Source organism: Lepidothrix coronata, unplaced genomic scaffold, assembly GCF_001604755.1.
Source record: "Lepidothrix coronata isolate B3197 unplaced genomic scaffold, Lepidothrix_coronata-1.0 Scaffold196, whole genome shotgun sequence".
Classification (NCBI taxonomy): Eukaryota; Metazoa; Chordata; class Aves; order Passeriformes; family Pipridae; genus Lepidothrix; species Lepidothrix coronata.
The window spans coordinates 284,124-307,465 of NW_016690376.1; the positions used below are offsets into that span (position 1 = coordinate 284,124).

Below are 23,342 nucleotides of genomic sequence, written 5' to 3' on the forward strand. Positions count from 1 at the left end.
CACTTTAGAGACTGGCATGCAAATGATACTCCAGGGGACAGCGGAGCTGGGACACGGACATGTGCCTTGAACATGGTCCTATCACCTCCTGGAGATGTCAGCGGAGGTCCTCCCCATCACCCCAGGATACCATCAGCGTCTCTTGTAAGGAGCAGTGGTCCCAACAGAGGCACCAACTGGGAAAGGTCCTCACCACACCACAGTATCAAGGGGTGTCCAGATGCACCCAGCCAGGAGATTGGCGCAGGGAGAGAGATCCATGCTGAGGAATGGTGAGAGAAGGCAGGAGGGATGGGTCATCCCACATCCCCGGACCTTCCCACGTGCTGTGAACACCTGTGAGGCAGGCAGGGATCCGGACCTGCTGCTCCTTTAGGGTTGAAAAGAAGCGGTGGAGCAAATAAAGGTCTCCAGGGGGCGGGGGGGAGGCTGAACAACAAAATTGGCTAAACTGCTCATTTATAATTAACGTGCTGCATTATAAATATTTCCCTTTGCTCGGCTCCCTCGGGCTCTTACATTTCCTCCCTGAAACCCCCAATTTAGAAAGTGCTCTCAATTAAGTGCAGCAGAACCTCATTAATTCTGATGAGCAGCTGGGCAGGCTCGTCGGAAAGCAGCTTCCCAGCAAAGGGGGACTGAACAATAAAGCAGGCAAAGATCAGGGCACAGGGCTTCCCTCCCCTCCGCTCGCTGCAGGACGTTGCTCAGTGGTAATTACTGGGGCTAATGGTCTACAGCACACTGATAAGTGTCCTTTGGTGTATTCCTGGTGGCAAAGAAATCTCCTGACAAAGCGACAGCCTGGAGGGAAGTGAGTCACAAGGCTCTGGTCAGAGCCAGGAGGAGGGAGGAACCTCTCCAGGCATCAGGGTTTGAAAGGGTCAATTTGTAAGATGGTTTCCCAGCACCCACAGTGGGTTTTGGGGATGTGAGTTTTGCAGCCTGCTTTAGGTGAAGGATGCCCAGGCACACACAGCTGACACTTCCAACATCAGCTTTCCAGGATGCTCCACCACATCCTGCCCAGCTGGCACTGGGGAAATGAAGATCTCCCAGTTCCTTATTCGCTGGGCTGGGTTAAGGTCTTTGCTGTGTTTGCTCTCAAGCAGCACAGAAGTCAGGGCTGATCCAAGACCCCCTCGCAGCCAAGTGCGAGCTGCTCTTTTAGAGGCAGGCTGATAGCTGTAATTGCACAGTGCAAGGACAGATATCCCCTCTCCTTTGTAACATTTGCATCAACATCCCTCACTGTCCACTGGGAAGCAGCCCTGACTGCCACCACACAAGTGCTCTGCTGCAAAAATTAGGAAATGCCAAAGTTGTGCCGCCAAGGGCAATCCTTGCTCTATCCCCTACTTTGTTCTCACCTGCTACCCCCACCTACTTCTTTCCAGGGCCTGAATAAAAAATACAAATCCCATCAGCTGCAGCCCCGGTGTCACCTCTGAGTGCCCTCTCCTCACCTCTGCTGTCCCTTCCTCCACGTGTGGGGCTGACAATGCTGTCACTTGACTGTTTTGTTCCAGGGTGGCAGTGGCAGGGGGCCGTTGTGATGTGAGCCCAATAAACAAGCTCCATCCCCTCTGTCAGGGCTGGGGTGCCACCAGAAAGCAGCGCCCAGTGAAGATGCCTCATTAGCAGGAGATTTTCCAAGCAAAGGTCATGGATCTGCCAGCTCCAGACATCCCTTTACTCTTCCTGGGGAGGAGATTCCATGCTCCCCAGCCCTGTCATGTCTTGGTTACATGCCTGACACTTTCACAGCCTACGTGCCTTCCCCTCAGAGTGTCGGCAGCTTCCACAGCCAGACTGTCCTTCTCTTCCCAGTGACCAGCCATGGGACAGAGGAGGTGGTGGCTCAGCCAGTAGTAGCTCAAAGCAATTTTCAGGCTGGTCTCAGGTATGTTTGGGCACTGTTATTGACACCTGGAAGGTGCATTTCCACAATCTCCTGCCACTCTGACCTGTAGGAATGCAGCTGCTGGGAGCAACGCACCCTCCTCCTCTCAGTGTGTCCCCACGATTGTGGGGAGAAAAACACTTGTGATGCTCCTCAGTGCTTTGTCACACCTGCTTTGCTTCTAAATCAAGCTTCTGGTGATATCTTTTAGATGCCCAGTCTGCAGGTGACACCTCCATCTGATCCAGCAGCCTCCTTCCCACACTCACAGCTCGTGTGGTGGTGATGGATCTGGAGCTGCTTTGGGATGACTGAACCTCAGACGGTGGCTGGCTGATTTCCCCACCCACATGATGTCCAACACACTCAGTTAGATCCCACAAGGTGAAACCAGTCAGAAGGAAAGGGCTGGCTCAGAGCAGCCAGCTCCAAGCAAACCCCGAGAGCCCTTCAGTGACTTTTCTCCCAGGTGGCTTTTCTCCCAGGTATCAACTGATATCAAGGACAAGACGAAATGGCTTCAAGTTGTGACAGGAGAGGTCTATACTAGGAAAATTTTCTTCACTGACAATGTGGTCAGGCACTGGAACAGGCTGTTCAGGGAAAGTGGTGGAATCACCATCCCTGAAGTGTTCAAAGAATGTGTGGATGTGGCACTTGTAGCCATGGTTTAGTGGTGGACCTGGCAGTCCAACCTGGGTTAAGGCTGGACTCGATGATCTTAGAGGTCTTTCCAACCTTAATGATTCTGTGATTCTATGACTTTGATGGTTCACCTCCCTCTTGGCACAACCTGCAAGGCTGATCTGCCCCAAGAGAACTTCACTCCAGGAAAATCACAGCAAGGGGTTAAAAAAAATCCTCTTCAGTTGACACCTGCTGCAAAACCAGAAACAACACCCTTCATTTTTCCACATTGTCCTGACGTAATTTTTATTTTGCAGTGTTCCCCACCCCTCCTTGCTGCTACATAAGGGCAGAGCAAGGGAAAGCTGGCAGCAGCTGGCAGCCCACCACATTTTGGCAACCCCTCCCTGCCTGCCAGTGGTGGATGATCCACCTGGACACTGTCTGCAATGCCAAAAAGGAAGTAACCAGTGGCATGGATGGGTTTTAATGACAACTGGTTTGCAGCATGCACAAGACATTTAAATCCAACCCAGCTCCATCAACACAGCCAAACCTTGGCCAGGCACGTGCTGGTGGAGGTTTGGGCCCACAACAGCCCTTCAGGGCTCCCTCATCCCTCCAGCTGCTCGGGTCACCCACCTAAATGGTTCAACTGAAGCTGCTTCCCTATGGAGTCAAGCTGCAAAGGGCTGGAATTTCATCAGACTCTCCCCAAGTTGGGATCTCAGGGTCTGAACCAGCCCAGCCCAGCCCACTCCAGTTTTCCATATGCTAACACTTCCTATACCCTCTCCTCTAAAAATACACACATGCCCTCGTACGCTTTTCCCAGGGTTTAAAAATTATGCTCCCCATAAGCAAATACAGCATGACCAGATGCCTTTCGTAGTCAGCTGGTTCATTGTTTGAAAAGCTTCGCTTTAAAATCCAAAAAGATTGCTAACAGATGCATTTTTTGGCCGGAGAGGGAGAAAAACCTTGCTTAAACAAAAGTGTGTTGTGATTGGAACTAAAAAGGGAATTACCTTGAAAGACAAAAACTATAAACATTTCCTAGTGAATACCCCCAGCCATGCAAACAGCCAGTTTCTCTCAGTCAGCCCGAGAAAGTGACACCAGAGATGGTATTTCAACCTGCTGCTGCAATAACAGCAGGTATATCTGGATGCTTGGAGGCCATGAAATCCTTCTCATCCATCCCAGGTGACCCAGGAGCACGGCAAAATGCCAAGCTATTTTATTCTCCTCCCTCTGCATGCCACCTTAGCCAGCTTTTGCTCTTAGTTCTGCTACTGCAGCAAAAATATATAGAATTGATGCTTTTTAAATGATGGAAATAGGAACACAAGCCCCACGAACAAGCTGCGGGACTGAGCAGGACAAGTGGAAGAGTGAGCTGGAAAGAGAAGCTCTCTGGGGGGAGTGGGTGGAAGGCGCAGTTGGAGGGGAAAGAGACTGCCTGGCTGGGAAATAGAGGATTACTGGAGAGCCATCATTCATTTCCCTATTTATCACATTTTTCCCCATCCTCCCCTGAAAAAGCACCACTGCTGCCTTTTCCTGCTGCAAAGGGATCTTGGTTTTATAACTGATGTCTGAGGAAATTTTAGAAGCAAGTTCTGCTTGCAGGGGACAGTTTAACACTGCTGAGAGCAACGCACCCAGTGTTGGTGATGCCAACGGGTTTTCAACACAAGCTTAAAGAGCACAGCATCCCTTGGCATCCCTACAGGTCATTTTTCCTCTACCCTGGCTTTAGAGATGCTCAGCTGGATCCAAAGGGAGAGGGGCAGAGCCAGATTTTGTATTTGCATGAGCTGGTTTTCACTGCTGATACCTTCCACCTGGTTATTTATGCTGAGCTTCTGCCTGAACACCCTGTATCCGCCCAAATTTCCAGGCCCATAAAAACCATCCATCAGGCTGCTATAACAGCTTGACATGACGTACACGGGCTGGCAGGAGCCAAACCTCCTGCAGACAAGAGGTGCTGCAGACTAAGCACAAAGGGTTAATCATTAACTCCCTTTGGAGCGTGGCCTCTGGAAAAAGGCCATCCCGAGTAGAAAAAGGCCATCCCGAGTAACCCTCTTCCACCGAGGCAAACCCACAGCCAAAGAAACAGTAAATCTGGAAGCCCTCCTGCTTCCTCCCTGCGCTTCCGAGCAATATCCTCTCCTGGAGAGCAGGGCCAGCAGGGAGCGAAGTATTTTGGGATGAGGTATGAAACGAGTCATCGTCCAGAAATACCACTTCTAAAAGCAGATTTCATCCCGCTGTTAATGCATCTCCGCCTTTGCATTTCCCTGCTTTATTCCAGGCGTAGAGGGGGCTGACGACTTCAAAGAAGGTCTCTCCAATAATCTTTAAATCTCTCTCCTGACCCGAGCACTGCACGGCTGCTGGATTTAGTGCAGGCTTCAGTTCCTGCCTGGGTTGCTGCTGACAGACTCACCAGCCCTCATCACGAGATGCTTTTCATCTCTAAGCCCCCCCGAGCATCACAGGGGGATGCAGGTGGCATGGGACCACGAGGAGTTCATCCAGAGCAACCCCCGGTTCTGAGCAGGGTCAGGGCTGGGATCAGACCCAGTGTCTCCATGGATGGAGAATCAGGGAGGACAAAGCCTCCACCCTGCCAAGCCAGTACTGTGGGCTGGGATAAAAACAGATGCTAGCAGGGCAGAGAAACCAGGATACAGGGCAGCAGGCCAGGGGGGAATATTCCAGGGAAAGAAATATGCCTGGGGAATAGCTGGTTTTCCCCTATTTCCTCTCAACAGACACTGCCAAGGCCAGGTGCTGTCAGGTCCCTTTCCAGGACAACCCAGCAAAACAAAATGTCTCATTTTCTCAATGATCCTGCCTATCATGGGAATATATAAAACATGCAACATCTGGGATGCACTCTGGAGAGCTGAGTGTGGTGGATGACATTGACAGCAAAGCAGAAGCATCAGCCAAAATTGGTAGCAGAGGAAAGAGCAAAAACTGCTCAGGGGACAATTCTGGATTGTTGGTAAGTCAGGCAGCTGCCTGTGACTGATGTCCACCTTTGCCAGCCCGCTGGGTCTTACCAGGTGAAACTGGGTGTTACCAGCATCTCAAGCAACAACTTCCTGCTAAACACAGGTGGGCCAAAGGGCTTGGGAGCATCCTGGACATCCCAAATTGCCATCACTCAGACTGCAGCCAAGCTAGGGATATAGGACCACTGTCCTGCCCCCAGCTCCACTCCCCTGGTCAAAATGCAGACTCTGCTCTCAGCTAGAGAAGTCCAGCCCTCTCCTCGATGACAGGCTACCACCTAAGTGATTTGTCCCCACAGAAACACAAGAACAAGAGTAAGATTTACCACAAGATGCCAGGATAGCAACTGGTGTTCCTACTGCTCACCAGTTCTCATCACAGGGTCAGGACTGCCTAGAGCCTGCCATGCACAGAGACATGTTCTTCACCCCATGTAATTCCTGGTTTCCTCCACTGCTGGAGCCTTCATTGATATGGTCTTGCTCATTTTTAATTAAAAAGTAGGACAAATGGATTTGCCTCCACCAGCACATCTCCATCAAAGCAAGCAATGACATGTATGCTCTGGAGATCATGGAGATGGCATCACTACTAGGGAAGGAGCAGCTGAGAGCAGCCAGAGGAACGAGGACCAGAGCAGAACTGCAGCCAGAATCCAGCCTCAGATGGGTGCCCACTCTGAAGACCTCTGAGGATGCCACAGGGTGCTTCTGTGGCTACTTCCTTCGACCCCTCCCCGTGAGCAGGGAGTTTCGCAGCTCAGTTTTCAAAAAAAACACGAGTGCAAGGAGGTTCTGAAACGGGAAAGAGCCACCATCAGCTCCATCTAAACCCTCACTCAGGAGATTAGATAGAAGGTAATCTCCACTCACAATAATAATTACAGGGCTTTGCTTGATTTAAGTCTGTGTTGTCTCCCATTATCCAGACACACCAGAGCACAGCTCTGCTCATCCGCCAGGCACTGACGAGCGAGCATCCCCTGCCCATTTTCTTGTTGATCCAGAGCAGTGCCTGTAATTTGTTAACATCCCTTCTCCCCTCCGATTTAAATTGCGGGCATGGCAGGCCTGTGTCTAACAATAATACAGGGATTTCAGGGGTATTTATGAGAGGCTTAAAACTTAATCCTACATGAGCAAGGTAAGCCTGCTCTTGGCCTGAAACGCGGCTGGAAAATCTGGTGCCATCGCTACAGCGGGAGAAAAAGAGACATTAATGGCAGTGAGAGCCCTTCGAGTGAACCAGCACTGCCCAGACAGCTCCTGCAGCCAAGTTAGGGGCACAGCATCAAATCTGGGAACTGAACTACAGAATCCCAGAATGGTTTGGGTTGGCAGGGACCTTGAAGATCAATTAGTTCCAACCCCCCTGCCATTGGGACACCTTCCACCAGACCAGGTTGCTTCAAGCCCCATCCAACCTGGCCTGGAACACTCCCAGGTATGGGGCAGCCACAGCTTCTCTGGGCAACCTGTACCAGACCCTCACCACCCTCACAGTCAATAATTTCTTCCCTTTATCTACTCTAAATAAACTTCCAGGTTAAAACTTCTATCCCTTGTTCTATCCTACTGCCCTACTATAAAGTCTTTTTACAATCCCCCTTTAGGCACTGGAAGGAGCTCTAAGGTCTCCCCAGAGCCTTTTCTTCTCCAGGCTGGACAACCTAAACTCTCTCAGCCTGTCCTCATAGGATAGGTACCCCAGCCCTTGGATCATCCTCATGGCCCCCTCTGGACCTGCTCCAATTGGTCCACGCCTACAACTGGGGGCATTTCCCTTGCAGACCTCAGCATCCTTCCTTGAGGATTTTTGACACATTTCTCCCCACAGTGTCATGTCCTGCAAGATCTCTGCTTTGGCCAAGGCTGGGAGGTAATGCAGTTCCCAACAGAGATATCTGGAGATAATTCCTGCGCCAGCATACAGGAGCAAAAATGTTCAGGTTACCGAGGAAAAACAGAGTGATTTTGGCCACCTTGCAAGTGGGCAGCCTGTGGTACCAAGAGCTAAGTAGACAGATCCATGACTCTTGATCAGCACAGTCTCAGTTACACTGAGGAGCCCTGCATTGCCCCAGGGCTGACACGGCTGTACCCTAAAAGCAATCCTCGTGCCCCTAGGCCAAATCCCTCGCAGGCTGTGCTGCACAACTTCCCCAACAGCATTTTCCACTTGTGCAATCCTCTGGGAAGAGCCAGTGAGAGGACAAAAAGTCATACCCAAGCCTGTTTCATGGCAGCAAACAGGAAGCCCAGGGGAGGGGTAGGCTTTTGGGCAGGCTGTGACTGGGCTCCCAGACATCAGCAGAGAAGAGCAGGGCCATGACAAATGGTGACTGGAGCAGCACCTTGCCCCTGCAGTGCCAGCCTGAGAGCCCACAGAGCTCCATGTAGCTCTGTTTGTGCTGGCAGGGATGAGCATGGGGTGGAGGACACCAGTGCAGTGTGTGGTGACACCTCCTCCAGCCTGAATGGGCTGAGGAGGAAGGGCTCTGCATTCTGGAGACCAAAGACATTCCTTTCCCAGAGTCACCCCGAGGAACAGATACACTTCTGTGACACCCCAAATACCACTTGGCATCCCAAGAGAGGTGTCTCCCTCCCCACACATCCTCCCCACCCTGCACGAGAGGGAAGAGGCTCAGGACCCAACGAGTCTCTTACTTTTTTCTTGCTGCAGTAGATCTGCCACTTCTTCTCCGCCGGCAGCGCAAACATGGCCTCTCTGTGCTTGTCCGTGAGGTCAAGTTCATCCTGGAAAGGGGGGAAAAAACCCCACAAAACATGCAACATGAGCACACAAAGGGGTCATGGAACAGATACAACCCCCCAGATAAGCAGTGTAAATCAATTTGGGTCCACACCATAGTGCAACAGTGATCCCATAGGATCGCCCTGTGACTTCCGATATATCAGGGAATTGATGCTAATTCCCATCCTGCTGTTGCTGACCTTCCCCTGACTATGGGCTGTTGGGAGGATGGGGCTGCAAATTCCCTTCCCTTGTTCCTCCCAGGCAGCACCTTCATTGCTTTTAAAGGCTGCAAGTGTTTTGGAAAGGACATTCACGAAGCCATCACAGCTGCCCACAAGACTGCCTCACACAGAGGACTGAGACTCCAGGTGACTGACCCCATCTAAGACACGTACAGCAAAGAAAAATTCAAACAAGACCTTTCTATTTTAACATCACTGCTTCACTGAGCACCTCACCCCGAGTGGTCCAGCCCATTTCCATCACTCATATCATCAAAAACTGCAGGTGTTTTGGCTTTTGCTTTGTTTTCCCATAACTAAAAATAGAAAGCTTTTTTCCTAATACCTACAGTTCATAAAGAGGTACATCCTCTCCATCAAAACTGGATCACGTACTGCCTGGCAGAGATAAAGCTGTTTACTGACTGAAGCCTTTATTGGTTTATCTAATGTTGTTTTAAAGGACACATCCATTTGCAACTCGGAGGCTTGGTTAGCAGCGTGCCCTCCGCTGGGATGCCCGAGTATTATCAAAGCCTCATCGCTTCCTGGTGCTAGATGTAGGTCAAAGCTTTTATCAGGGAACTAAATAAAACATTCAGGAAGGGCTGAGAGGCTCGTTGCTAAAGCCAACATTGATCTTTCAGCCATGGATGTCTCTTAAAATCACCACCATTGATGACAAACCTCATGCTGGAGTGGTTTTGGGGCTGCAGTGAGACGCTGGAGATGCTGCAGATGCTGCAGAAGGACTGAGGAGAGCCCTGCCATGGCCTCCAGCCAACTCATCCCACCCAGACAGCAGATTTAAGTAAAGGGATCCCCATTAAAAATTACACCCTTCATGCCAGCAACTAAAAAGAGACCTGTTAAAGTTTCCATGCCTGAACAGTAACACTTATCAACTAAAGCTGGTAGCTCCTGTACCCCCATCAGAGTCCCATTTGGGGAAGGCTGAGCAAGACACCTCTGGGAGAAGATGGGACCCTGCATCAGCAAGTCTGCAGGCCACCAAGAAATTCAGCTGATCTAATCGAAGCTCATATGGCACCCAGTAGCCAGGGAAGGGAACCTTCAGCTACCTTGTAACCCAAACCCAGGGCCCTCCAGCACAACACCCAGTGAGGGAGAGCTGCAACACCTCGGAAAGGCTTATATATCCACTGCAGGTATTGATTGCACTTCTTGATGAAATTACTCCTCAAAAGGAAGGGTGTTGTGGAGCTTTTTCCATTGTATATGCATGGAGAAGCTCTGCCTTTTCCTTGACATTTTCCTCCTCATACTGACTGACTCTTCAAAACCACTGCGCTGCACAGAGCTGATGCTGGTGGAGCTCTGGAAGCAGACTTGGAAGACAACCTTAGAACAGAACTAAACATGTGACTGAGAAAAAAAACAAGGACTGGGAAAGCCTGAGCCCAATGCGAGATATACCTCATTCTCCTGGACCCAGGGAGGAGAACCTGTGCTAGGGACTCCTCCAAGGAGTGCCATTTCCAAATCTCTCCATGTTGTTACAATCTGGGAGGTCAGAGATTCATATCAAGCAACCAACCTCCGCCCCAGCCTTGGGCAAGTTTGAGTGAGTGCAGAAAACTGCTTCCATTGTGACCCCACTTTCTGGCCACGTGAATCTGATAATCAGGCATGAAAGCACCAGGCACACACATCTGTATGTGGCCCCTTAGGAAAATATTTTTTGAAACTTTCAAAATACCCATACCCTAAAAAGACAACTTGAGCAAACGCAAAGATTTATCAACGAAGGGAAAAAAAACCCACCAAACTGAGCTGAAGCCTAAGCGGGAGCAAGAAGGGACAAAGCAGAAGAACATATTAGGTATTGGTACATGACAACGTGCAAACACATCCAAAAAAGGTGCAGAAACGCTTCTGAGTCTCACACAGTACATTTCATTGTGCCCCAGCTCTAACATGTTCAGTCACCGCAGCCCCGCATCACTCAACGACACCTACCTAATGATATCTTGCAGGATGCTTGGGAGAGGTGTTTAAATAAATACTGTGTGGCACCCAGTGAACACAAAAATCCTCACAATCAAACAGTGACTAACGACTGTTATCCTGAGCCGTAACAGTGACTCAACCGTGAAGAGTCAGGTCTTTGCTGGTTTTACGGGCATGGGGATTCCTGCAGACACCTCCAGCCCTTTGCTTATGCTCACTGATATGTATCTCAGTGCTCCTTCGCCCCAAGCAGGCTGCTCAGAAACTGCTCTTCAAACTCCAAGGAAGGAGAGGACAGGAACATCAGCAGTTTTCCAGGGGCTCACAACCCACCATACAAATGCAGCTCCAATAAAGGCTTTAAAAACTGCACAGTGGAATTGTTGCATAGCAGAGAAGCTGTGCAGAACCTCAAAGCCATACCTGCCTTCAATTAATAATCACAAGCTCGATAATTAGGTGATTTTAACTGGCAATTCATTTTATGGGCCATTTGCAGTCCAAGGACTCCTGCTACAGTGTGCAATGTTGGCTGCTGAAGAGTGAGAAGATAAACAGTGGGTCAGTGTCCATCACCCTCACAGCCTTTACTTCAGCCTCCCCTTTCACAGCTCTGCCCCTTCCACCTGGCTGCCTCCCATGTCAGAATCTGCCAACTTCACTATTTTTAGTATTTTTTTGGAATCGGGTCAAAGGCACGTAAAATAACAGCCTCATTTTGCTACCAAAAGGAAGTCTCTGCCCAGAGTGTTTTTACTGGAAGGAGATACACTACTCTTAAATATTCATCCCATACAGTTAAACTATTCACCTTTACATCAGGAAATATGTTTCCACATTAAATCTTCATTTGAATACGGTTTTCAAAAAATCTCATAGGGGAGCTTTGAGTCTCTCTGTGTAGTTTCTATTTCTAGGAGGTACAACAGTTCTGTACAGTTTGCTTTGCTGATGGCCCTCTGTTCTAGCCAAGAAAACCTCCCCCTCTCTCTGAGTACAGAACGAGCTCCACTGAAGGTGATCCCACACTGTCCTCCTAAAGCTACCTTAGAAATGTGCACACTGTGAGCACAATCCCATGGGCCAAACAAGTTCTTATCAAGTGGTCTATACCTTTCCCTTGGAGGACACACAGTGGCACTCAGGGGCAGATATTGCAATGGTCTGTACCTCCCTGAGCTGGCAAATGGGAGTCTGGGGTCATCAGGAGTCCCCTGGTCCAAGCACCTGATCAAGCAAGGCCACCAGAGCCGTTGCCCAGGACAATGTATAGATGGCTTTTGAGTATCTCCAAGGAGGGAGACGCCACAACCTCTCTGGTTTGCAGCCACTGCAGTCTCCCACCACCTCCTGGCAATGCCAGATTGAGCCAAAAAGTGAGGCACAGCCACCAGAAGAAGTGTTTGGCCCTCCCAGCAGGAAAAGCATCAAGTCCAGCCTCAGACTCACAGCATGGTCCTCAGTGCGAGCTTCTGTCCCTGCCACTTCATTCACACCACGGTGGATGCTTTAATGTGCGTCTCCCATGGGCTGACTTTAATGAGGGCAACAGCAGGAAGGCAGCAGGATGCTGCAAATCTCTTGACTTCAGAAACGACCCCCTAGGACTTCAGAAACAACCTCCAAGATGGGCTCTTGGAGTTGGGTGAACCCGAGTGCTGCCCAGCCATGTATACAACACCCTAGAAAGACCATCGTGGGGTTTTCCCCTACATCCCACAGGTCCTTCAGGCCACCAAACATTCTGAAAGAAGCAGCTGGAGAACAGAGATTAAATACGGGACAACAGAGATTAAATACGTGCATCTGCAACCCCAAAATATCCTTAGAGGTTGTAGGAAAAAAAGATGAAAAACCTTTAAATCTAATGGATTTTTCTGGCTGACAAATTGTGTAACTGTAGAACATGGAGGAGATGAGGGGGGGGTCATCCACTGCCATAATTGGACTCATGATTAATTAAAATTTGCTGTCTTGTTCTGGGTTTATATATACATACATATATATGTATATAGAATCACAGAAAGGCTTGTGTTGAAAGGGATCTTAAAGATCAGGCAGTTTCAACCCACCCACTAGACCAGGTTGCTCCAAGCCCATCCATCGTGGCTTTGAACACTCCCAGGAATGGGTCATCCACAAATTCTCTCTCTCTGGGTTTACATATACATACATATGTGCATATATACACACACATGTACGGAAAGACATCACTGGATCAACAAATGATCAACATAACAAAGAGCAAGTGAATTTACCTCTGATGGATGGATGCAGAGAGTTTAGAAACTTCTGTAAGACTACAGCACGTAAAGGCCAGATCTTCTGCATCCTCAATTAAAGCCTGAGAGCTCCGAGATTGTTTTAAAAAGGAAAAAAATGGCAAGAAAAAAAAACAAGTGGGAACTTTTTGGCAACATTTGGCATTAGCTGGTCTAGCATGGGAATTAAAAAGTCAATAAATAATGGCCTTCTGAAGCCTGCATCGGTTTCCTTTCTCAGGGGTCATATCACTTTTTCACTCTCTTCCAGGCATTCTTCTCCAAGTTCATCAATTTGATTTATCCCAGAACGCTGTGGTGTCAAGGGAAATGGCAATCAGCATTTTCTCCCCCGTTCCACATCTAATCTTCTTCCGCCGCGGGACGGCACTGCCCGCACGGCCGGTGGAGCAGCTGCCTTCCTGCCCCTGCCAGCCCTGCAACTGGCACACAGCAAACCTCAGAAGCTTGTTCTGTTATTTTTAAGCTGTTTTCTTGAAAAGTAAGACATATTAATCAGGGGCTGTTACAGTGCGAACAAGCAGCCGCCTTCACACGCATCCTGTGCCGCAGGAGGAGCTCCTCTAGCTGCAGCTTTATTTAGGCAATTAGAATTCTCAGTGTATGCAGATTTAGATCAGGTTTTTTTAAAAAAAGTCTTTTATTTTTAGTATAAGTAATAAAAAACGCCTCCTCCCTAGCACTGGAGCTTAGAAACAACCCCTCAGACAAACCAACCCCTGCTAATATTATCACTGTGTATTTTTAATTCACCCACGAGAACCTGCAGCTGCAATTACAGAACATGAACAAAAATCAACTATTCATATTTCTTAATGAATAAGCATAACAGATAGAAGATTATTATTCATTTTGCCTTTATCATGTAATGAATTTCCTGAATAAAGGAAATTGCTTACAGCAAGGGAATGAGTAGAAGCAACAAGGAATAATGTGGAAGCACTTCAAAGTGCTTATGCCTACTCAACCTCTTCCCACATTCAATTTTTAGTCTCAGATTGGAGAAGACCATAATCCACCCTGCTCAGTTATTGACCTGAAAGCATTGGACAGACATAAATAAAAAATGTATTCCCTTCTTCTCCTGCAGAAAGATTATGGCCATCAATAGCTGATTTAGCTCTTCAATAAACTCCAGCTGCAGCTGGTTCATGCTCCCATCAGTTCAAACACCTAACTGAGGCAGACAGCATGTAATTCTTTAATATTATTTAATTCAATTAATTATTTTAATAGGCTAAAGGTTTTAAAGGTGTTTATATTTTAATACTAGTGTATTCTAAGAGAAGTATCTACTTAGGTTTCTCATTCTTTTTTGTTTTGATATATATCTATAACGTTATATATACTTTTTTTTTCACTTTATTTATTGAGCTTGGCCTCCTGTGACCTTTTCACTGACCTCATCTGGAAAACCTTTCTCCCATTTTAATTAACCCAGGATACTTTTCCAGCCTGAGTTATTGATCTACGCAGTTTTGCCCTGAAGAGCACTCTCAGACCTAGAAGCCCTGCAGGTGCATCACCAGTGCACTTTTTCCAAACAGTCGTACATAAACCCTGAAAACAACAACAAAAAAAAGTGTATCAGCCCTGTGATAGCTAAAATGGATTAAATCAAATCAACCAGAGCCGGGGACGACTGTCCTTTGGTGGATGCATCTCCTATCAATAAAGCACAGAGCTGGCAAACAAATAATATTTCAAATGTGAGTTTTTCACCTATTTAGAGAACCAAGGCAGTAGCTCCCTTTTCAGTCAGATTTTAGATACTGCCTCTGCTGTTGGCACCTCTGAGAGCTACTGAAGCCGGCAGTGAAGTCAACAGGTCAAGTGTGCCTTCGGATGTGCCTGACAGGGATATCTCATGTAAGGAAGCTGTGTATGGTTGGTCTGGGGCTAAACCATGCCAAGGTTTCCCCAGATAATGCCCTGGGAAGGGCTTCAGAAGGGTGCTGGATGGGAATTAGAGGCTGCAAAGCCCCAACCAACTTGACCCTGAAAGTTTCCCACGATGTACCACTGTGAGCGTGGGACCCAAAGGACGCGGCCACGGGAAGCAGAAGGCAGCTACAGCCTGATGCTGATGAGCAGTGGAAGATGGAAATGGACTCCTTGCACACACATGGCCTGGGTGGGACACAAGCGATCCTTCTTCCCCCACAGTCCTGGCTTTAGTCACACCTGGCGTCCTAAAGACATTTTAAAGACATTACTCAGGTGCAAAACAGAGTCCCCCTGAGAGGAGCTGACTTCTGACAGAGGAGGGATGAGACTTGGAGCAACCCGGTCTAGCGGAAGGTGTCCCTGCCCATGGCAGGGGTGTTGGAATGAGATCATCTTTTAAGGTCCCTTCCAACCCAAATCATTCTGTGATTTCTATGATTTCAAGGTCTGACATCCAGCAGGATGCCTAGTGCAAAGCAGGCGTCAGACTGGCTTAGAGATGTTGAATGTTGCAGGGGAAGGGAAGCTGATCGCTGTAAACAACAGTGTGGACTTGAACACTGGAGCTGATGGGAATTAGGTCCACTGGGGGCCTCAGCAGGATCCTGCCTGCAGGGCTGTGGAAAGTCTCGGCTGCCAAAGCTGACCTCGGTGATGTTCCCACGCTGAGGAACACCCAGACTCTGCCAGCAACAGATACTACAGTGGTAGGAACAGCTTCCATTTGTACCTGCAAATGGATACAAGGCAGGCACAGACTATTCCCAGCAGGAACACTTCCAGCTGAGGTTGATGATAAATCACAACTCACGTGCTGCTCAATCCTGCTCATAATCCTCCAACAACACCACCCAACCATTGAGCAGTCAGAAAGAAGACTGCTGCTGGAGCAAATTCCCCATCCAAAGGGCCTGAGACTCCATGGTGACCTGTGCCAGAAACACTGAGCAAGTGCCAGCCAAAAAATCTTAATGCCCCAATTAAGGTCACCAGTGAGTTACCAAACGAGCTGTCCAGGCACCTCCCAGGGATGTGGCCTCCTCTTTTACGAAGTGCAAAGTGGAAAGCATTTAGCAGGTAGACCATATAATTTTTCCACTTCAGTTGTACTTCTCCTGGAAACAAAGGGGTTCCTTATGTTTTCTCTGCCTTCAGCTGGGGTTGACATTGTGCTGTAACACGGCTCCTTTGTAAAGTTACGAGTTGGGAACAACATGGTTTTTGGGCAAACCCCCACACCAGTTTGCTGCTGTAACAGATACTGCAATTACAGGAGTGTTTCAGCTGAAATACAGCGTTCCTCGGTGGATTGCTTCATTCAGGGCCGGGGAATCCGTGTAGGCAGAAACCCCTTATTTTCTCACCAAGTAGGTGTGCAACTTCTCTATCAAACGCTTACCCATCAAAACATACATTCAAGAGATTATCTCTGAGGGTGTTAACTCCACGAGGTGATGAAAACCAGCGCCGCGAGCAGCGGGCTGGGACAGGAGCGTGGCAGGTCCAGGCTGTTCACATCCAAAGAGCAGAACCTGGGCAGCCCAGTGGAGAGTGAATTTAAAAGCAGGCATTACTCAATCATTTAGTTTTCCTCCTTAAAAGTGATTCATAAGCCAAGGGAGCTTGGTCTTGGGTGACAGCAGTGGGATGGGATCAGGAACCTCACACTGAGTGTCTGGCCCTGGACAGACTCTGCAGAAAGGGGTAGTTTGCCCAGGACTCAAGGTCAAATTGTAATTTTTTTTTCTGGGTACCAACCACATGCTTTTCTTTGCAGATATAGGGGAAATGGCTTTGGTCACCATTAAATGGCTCTCAAAATCCTCAAGTCCTTAATGCTGCAAGGACCAGGGAGCAAAATAGACAGCTGACCTGCAAGCATGAAATGCAAAGCTTGGCTTTGCAGCTGATCCCTCAGCTGCTACTTAAAAGCCGTGTTGTTTTGCAAGGCCCAAAACCTCATACTTTCTCCTTATTGGATTAGATACCGGGGAAAAAGCACATTACTGAAGTTCCTAAGTACAACTGGGTATCACTAGCAATGAGCTCCCAACCTGGTGCTGTTACTGACACATAGCACTCACACTGACTGCACCACCAATTTCTCCTCACTCTGGGACTGTTCTCTGCTCCCTGTTCAAGCAGCATATAAAATAGCAATCATCCTGGCACGGTGAGAGGAAGGGATGGCATGGCTCCACGGGACAGTTACACATGGAGCATTCTACCCAAGCACTGGTGAGCCACAGACCTGTTGCCCATCATAAAGCTTTCCAAAGGCAACAGAATTAATGTCTCTGACGGGGATGCTATCTCCTAACTATCTCCCCACTCACAGCATCCAGAGAATGGAGAGGATGAAATGCATCAGTTGCCCCAAGTATAGCAAAAACAAATGCTGTAATAAATCTTATAAGCTGCCAGAGACCTTTTTATTGTTCCTCAGGCTCCCAAGTTTCCACTACTTCATAAAGCAGCAGGGAGGGATACAGCAGCCTTCCACATCGCGGGAGGGGAAGGCACAAAGCCCAGCACTTTGGAGACCATGTGTGAGTAAGGGGCAATGGTCTGCTCCCATCCTGAGCCTGGGGGGCTGAAGACACTGCACAGCCAATTAACTCCTGAAGCCACCTCCCCAGGTCTCTGAAAACTTGTCAGCTGCTGGAGTCTGCGTGGAGGGACACAGGGAAGGTTACCTGCTCTGGTTGCATAGGTTAAAAATGGGCTGCTGCATATCACAGGGAGGATACAGGGCTAGGGCTAAATGGAGACTGCTCTAATTTCTTCTGTGTCACCAAGTCAGAGCTGAAAAGTCTAAGAAGCCCCATTGGGAGCAGTAAATGTAATTTCCTCAAAGCCTGGAGAGGACAAGCACTGAGGAGTGTCTGGGGCAGCATCTCCTCTAAGTCTGCAGGGATTCAGGTTGGGAGCAAGGTGTGGGACCAGGGAGAGGCAGCACCTTGTGCTCCAGGGGCAAGCAAAGCCACAGCAGGGTCAGCAGCTCCTCTGAGCATTCAAGCTATCTGAGGAGTCACCAGAGCATCTCTCCCATACCGCTGGGATGGAGATGCTGCTGTGACCCAACCGTACTGTGAAGACAGTGAGGGGCTCCTGTACCCTCTCCAAATCAAGCCATTCCACCCCCCTGCCCAGTGCACGTCCCACAGGGCCGATGCACAGCACCACACACAGAGCGTTTCATTACAAACCTCAGGGTGACAAGGAGTGTTAAGCAGATATAAAGGACATCAGTCATTTACCCATCTGGTGGAAAGTCTAGTTGCTGGCGGAAAATAGAGAGGATTGTTACAGCAAGATCTACCATATGGCACCATTATGTGGAGCTTTGCAAGTGCTTTCTCTGAGCGTGCAAGCAAGATTTCAGCCTTTGAAGAAATGCTGTATTGTTAGCCTGGATACGCAGGAGCCTCTTGAAAGAAGCTGTGGCAGATGGCACAGCTTTGTTCCCTTGGTTCGCAGGGAGTTCGTGTAACCCCAGATTTCCTCATCACCAGGGCTGAGCAGCCCCACAGCACAGCGATCCTCCTGATGTGTCCTACAGGAGGACTGATGGCTCCTGAAACTCCTTAAATCCAATGGATGTGCCTGGCAGGTACCTCACCCCTGCACAAGGAAGCAAACACCGACGACCCGAGCCGGCAGGACACACCGGTGTCGATGCAAGGAAAGCTGCACAAAATCATAAAGCCCTGTCCCAGCCAAAGGAGCTGCAAATCAGTAAATCTCGTTGAAATACCCCGCTTTTGTTTGTGCCTCTCTGCCAGCACCTGCTCCTCCCTGGGTGGCTGAGCCTGGCCGGAGCCCCGGCAGGACAGCGGACAAAGAAAAGCCTTTCAGACAGGGCCGGTGCCCGCTTGAGCGACATCCCAACAATACTCCAACAAAAACCATTCAGCCCAGGCGAGGGGAAAGGAAGGGAAAGGGAAAAGGGTCCTCCGGGAGGAAGCGGTGATCAGTCATTGACCACAGCAACAACATCTGCATCTGACCTGAGCCAGGGAAAAGCCCCAAACTGCTGCATATGGACGGCTGGGACAGGGAGCATCATCCCTGCAGCCTGGGATGAATAGCAGGCATTTCTTACAGGCTAATTGCTACATTTTGTACCTAGGCAAAAAAAAAAAAAAAATCCCCGTTTGTTTCCCTGTTGTTCCTCCTGAAAAACCCTTCCACAGTCACAGAATAACCCCCTCAACTATTTAACAATTCTATTTACCTATTCTAATTAAAATCCAAAGTGTCCATCTAACATAAAGCAGGCCAAAAAACAGACATCGGGAGAGCAGCCCAAGCCTTTAGCTGACCTTGGGAGTCACAGCTGCTCCATGTTCCTCTCCAGCTCAGGCCCTCATCCTGTGCCGCTGGCACGGGACAATCAATGATTTCTCATGCTACGGATGTTTCCTGCCTCAGACAAACAGGCACATTTAAAAACACACGAAGCCCGGAGAATATTTTGCAGGATGGCTCTAAAAATAAAGAGATTTTGCCCTCTGATTTAAGCAGCAGGCTGGGATTTGCAAAGCAAGGATCCTGCTTGGTTGTTGATGTCTATGGAAAGACTGTCCATCCAGGTGACCAAACCCTCTGCTGCAATGTCCCCAAAGATACTCTCCATCCCAGGCCTGATAGCCTCCATCCCTGCCACTCTGAGTCCCTAAAGGGAACAAATGGGGCAGAAAAGTCACTATTATGCTGCAAGAGAAGAGCTGGCCAAGGACCAACTCCAACTGGCAAAGCCTCCGGATTCCCTCCGACCCTTTTGACTTCCCTCAACCCAATTGACTGAGACAACCAAGGACTTTGGAGGGAGCCTTAGTCCCACAGAGCAGGCACAAGCCATCCCACCCTGGATGGCCAAGCATGACAGGCCGGGTGGCACCGAGTTCCCGCAGGCGTAAAGATCAGCCCAGCACCTCTGAGTGCTTTCTCTGTCTCTCTTCCAAATGTTACACAGTGGGTTTATACAGGAACAGTGGGATGCCTTCCAAACCATTTAACTAATGCTGAAATTTAATACCCGACACCAACAGGTTACTGAGAGCAAGAAGGAGCTGTTGTAAGGAGGGGGGATTTGCAGCTTTCCTCCCCTGAATGGGAATCTGCCCTTCTGTGCCCATGGGGCAGAGTTTGGCTTCACCCTCCTTCCCACCTGGTGCTGGCTTGGGTCAAACTCTGCCTGTGTTGGGGGAGCCAGGGGTTGCAGCTGCTTGCACAGCAGCACGGTGGGCACCCGTTGTCCCCCTCCCTATATGATCTCAGTCCCCAGGGAGCCAGCATGGGTCCTGCTGCCAGCATGCCCTGGAGCAGCAGCTGCCTCCAAGCCTTTTTCTCACCCTTGGCTGGGGGGAAAAAAGTAAAAATCTCAGCAGCACAGAGCAAGGGCTGGAGAGCAGAGGGGCCACACCAGGGCATGCCCCAGGCTGGACTGGTTCCTGCTGGGACTGCTGGGCTCCTGCCTCGCTGTACTCACAGTGGTTCCCTGCGGCACTGCCACTGAACGAAGCATCTGGATGAATTTAGGGGAGACACTTTGACAATCCTGGGCTGAGATGAGGGTGCCACAGGCTTGGTGGAGCTCCAGCACATGAGCCTCCTGCACAGATGCCTGCTTCAGCCTGGCTGGTGACACCGAGCCGCAGCGCAACAGGCCTTTGGCTGGGGCATGAGGAGAGTGATCCATGGGAAAGAATTTCCCCAGGAAAACCTGATTTGGACAAGTTACCACTAGACAATAACGTGAGACAGAAGCAGTCACTTCACCTGAACAAACCCAACCTGACCAGTGGCAGTTTGCAGGACTGCTGCAAGAAGAGTCCTCCTTCATCCCCCACTGTGCTGTGCTGGTGTTCTGGTCTGCCAGACATCTCATCCTGCCCATGGAGAAGGATGTCTGGGCAAAACGAGCCTTTATAATACAACCTGGAGCTCTCCTCTACCAAGAGGCCTGGCTCACCAGAACCATGCTGCCTGGCATCTAATGGGATGTGCTATACCACCAGGTGTGACCAACCAGCTTCACGACTCCCAGCTCCCTCTATGCATCCAAGCACTGTAGGGAAACCCCATTTTCCTGCTGAACCAACTCAAAGTAGAACACTATCCATCATATCACACCAAAATGTTTTAAATTAGAGAAAACTAAAGTTTTTTTGGCTTTCGATTTTTTTCTTAATCTATGTTTTTCCAAGTTTTGGAACTGAGGGATAAAGAAACAATATCGTGACTTTACAAATCTCAATTTAGCCCACACCTGAGGATTTCTGTGAGGCTGAGTGCTCAGCAAGTAAAGTCTCTTTGCACCTAAAGGGGATAACCTGCTTTACCAGCTTGGGACTCCCCTCATCAGAGCTTCAACCCCTGCTCTAAGAAATTAAGGCTTTCTAACGAGAAAGAGAAACCACCCCAAACTGGCAGGACTTCAGGGAGGAGCAGAGCTCAGCGCTCAGCACAACACCACTTGCAACAGCATCGCCTGACGCTCCCTTCATGGCCAAGTTTGCCCAAAAACTCTAAACCAAGGCTGGGGAGGCTGCAAAGAGCGAGCAAAAACTAAAACTAAAAAGTATCCTACTTACCACCAGTTCGGTGAACATGGCATCCAGCTCCTCCACCGGCGGCATGGGCAGCGAGGGCTCCATGGTCTGCAGGGCGAAGCTGCTGTCATTGCGCAGCCGGTACGTGATCTCGGGGTGGTCGCTGCTGCGGAAGCAGCAGAAGATGAAGGAGATCCCCCGACCGCTCCTCTTCCTCGGGGCCATGGCCAAGATCCTCTGCGTCCCTCCCTCCCGGGCACTAGATCCTGCAGGGAAGAGAAGAGAGGAGGCTCGAGCAGCCGCCCCGCAGCGCTGCGCTCCCGTCCCGCGGAGGGGAGGAGGAATCGAGCCACCCACGCGCTCAGCACGGAGGGGAAGAGCGGAGACGGTTTTCGTGCCAAATATTTCTGCTCAGATTTGACGTTTACAGTCCTGGCAACCTTGACGACCACGCGAATTAAAAAGATGCATTTGCTTTGCCTTGTGCCAGAGCTGGCAGCGGCAGGGGGGTCACGCCACCGCTCCCGTGGGATGAGGAATCCTGGGCTGAACCACTGCTGCCAATCTCAGCAAGTCTGCGCCAACCTCCCCGTGCCACGGCAGCCAGGCCAGTCCCTGTCCCATACCCTACCTCATACTCCCTCATTCCACGGGTATGGCACATTTCGGAGGCTGCTGCCAGGAACAGCTGGATGTGCTTGGGGCCACCAGGTTCCCACCACGGGTGACTCAGTCCTTGAAGACCTCATGTGGCACATGATGCCCCGAGCCAGAGACAGCAGCAGAGCTGAGAAAATATCCTGCACGCAGGATATTAAACGTGCCCCTAAACATCCACCAGCAACCACCGGTAGGGCGGCTCTTCTTCATGGAAAGTTTTACTTGGCCTTAATTAGATAAACCCTACTTGAAATTCCAGTAAATATTTACAAGACGCGACTTCAGCTGATAAAAATCACACGGTGCCGGTAGCTCAGATTTTCCTATGCAGTGCTGACGTCGGGCACCGCTCGCGCCGGCGCTCAGCTTGGGTTTTGCTGATTTCTGAAACCCAGGTTGGGAGCAAAGCTCAGGGCAGGAGTCACGTGTCTTGACTGATTGATAACAGCGAGGACCAGGCAAATACTGCCCCAAAATTGAGACTCAAGAGGAGGGCCACCTACGAGGAATGAGGATGGAGGAGAAACACTCTAACGCAACAAATCAACCAGCAAAAAAGGGAATTTTTGAAAAGCCTAAACATTTGTCTTACAAAGCTACACACCCACATATTTTATCCCTGCGAAACAAGATGCTGAGATGTTAAGAGACGGGACAAACAGCCAAGATTAACGCAGAAGGTTGAAATATGGATGAGTCAGATTTATTAACAAAGCTATGAAGAGACTCGGGGAAAAAAAGGTCAGCATTTGGAGAGGAGTGTCTGATCTCCCTGGAGCTAACCATTCCCTCCAACTACGGATTTATACACTCCAGTAAACAGTTGCTGTGCCCTGTGGAGAGCCAGGGCCGGGGACAGACTAGGGGTCAGACGTTGCACCACCATAGCATGGCAAACACAGCCCTCTCAAAATAGGGACCTTGCAGAAAATTTAGGCTCTACCCACAGTACTTTAACAGAGGATACAACCCTTGAAATTATCTCCATGGCATGTTTTTAGCACATGGTGTAATCATCTGCTGAGCCACGAATGATGGGAAACAGCTACTGGACCTTCACGCAGGATAATCCCAGGCTGTGCAACTGCTCTGTGCCCAGTCCAGTGGGTCCCCCTTCCTGAAGGGCCCCAAATCTCATTTCACATTTTTGCATCTCAGATGTAGAAATACGCAGCCACTGGAGGAATTTCAGCTGCCATGAAAGCTCTCTCATCACGGCTCCCCGGCAGCCAACACCGCAGCAAATCCATTAGCAGCCTGCTGGCATCCCTTCGGTGTCAGGAGGGTTCTGGGACCTGCTGGGGAGTTTCTTTCCTAAAGAAGGGAGGGAAATGAAAAGCCAAAGGCACACAGACCTCTGGGGAGTTTCTTTCCTAAAGAA

At 49.5% G+C, this 23,342-nt stretch overlaps 1 protein-coding gene across 1 annotated transcript in view; it reads right to left on the reverse strand.

The window, feature by feature from the left end:
* The window catches only part of DAAM1 (dishevelled associated activator of morphogenesis 1), a 95,559-nt gene that overhangs the window by 34,141 nt on the left and 38,076 nt on the right, over positions 1-23,342 (reverse strand). The window contains 2 exon segments of the mRNA XM_017831773.1: positions 8,233-8,322; positions 21,344-21,567. Of these exon segments, the coding sequence (XP_017687262.1) occupies positions 8,233-8,322; positions 21,344-21,526 (273 nt within the window). The 5' untranslated portion in view covers positions 21,527-21,567.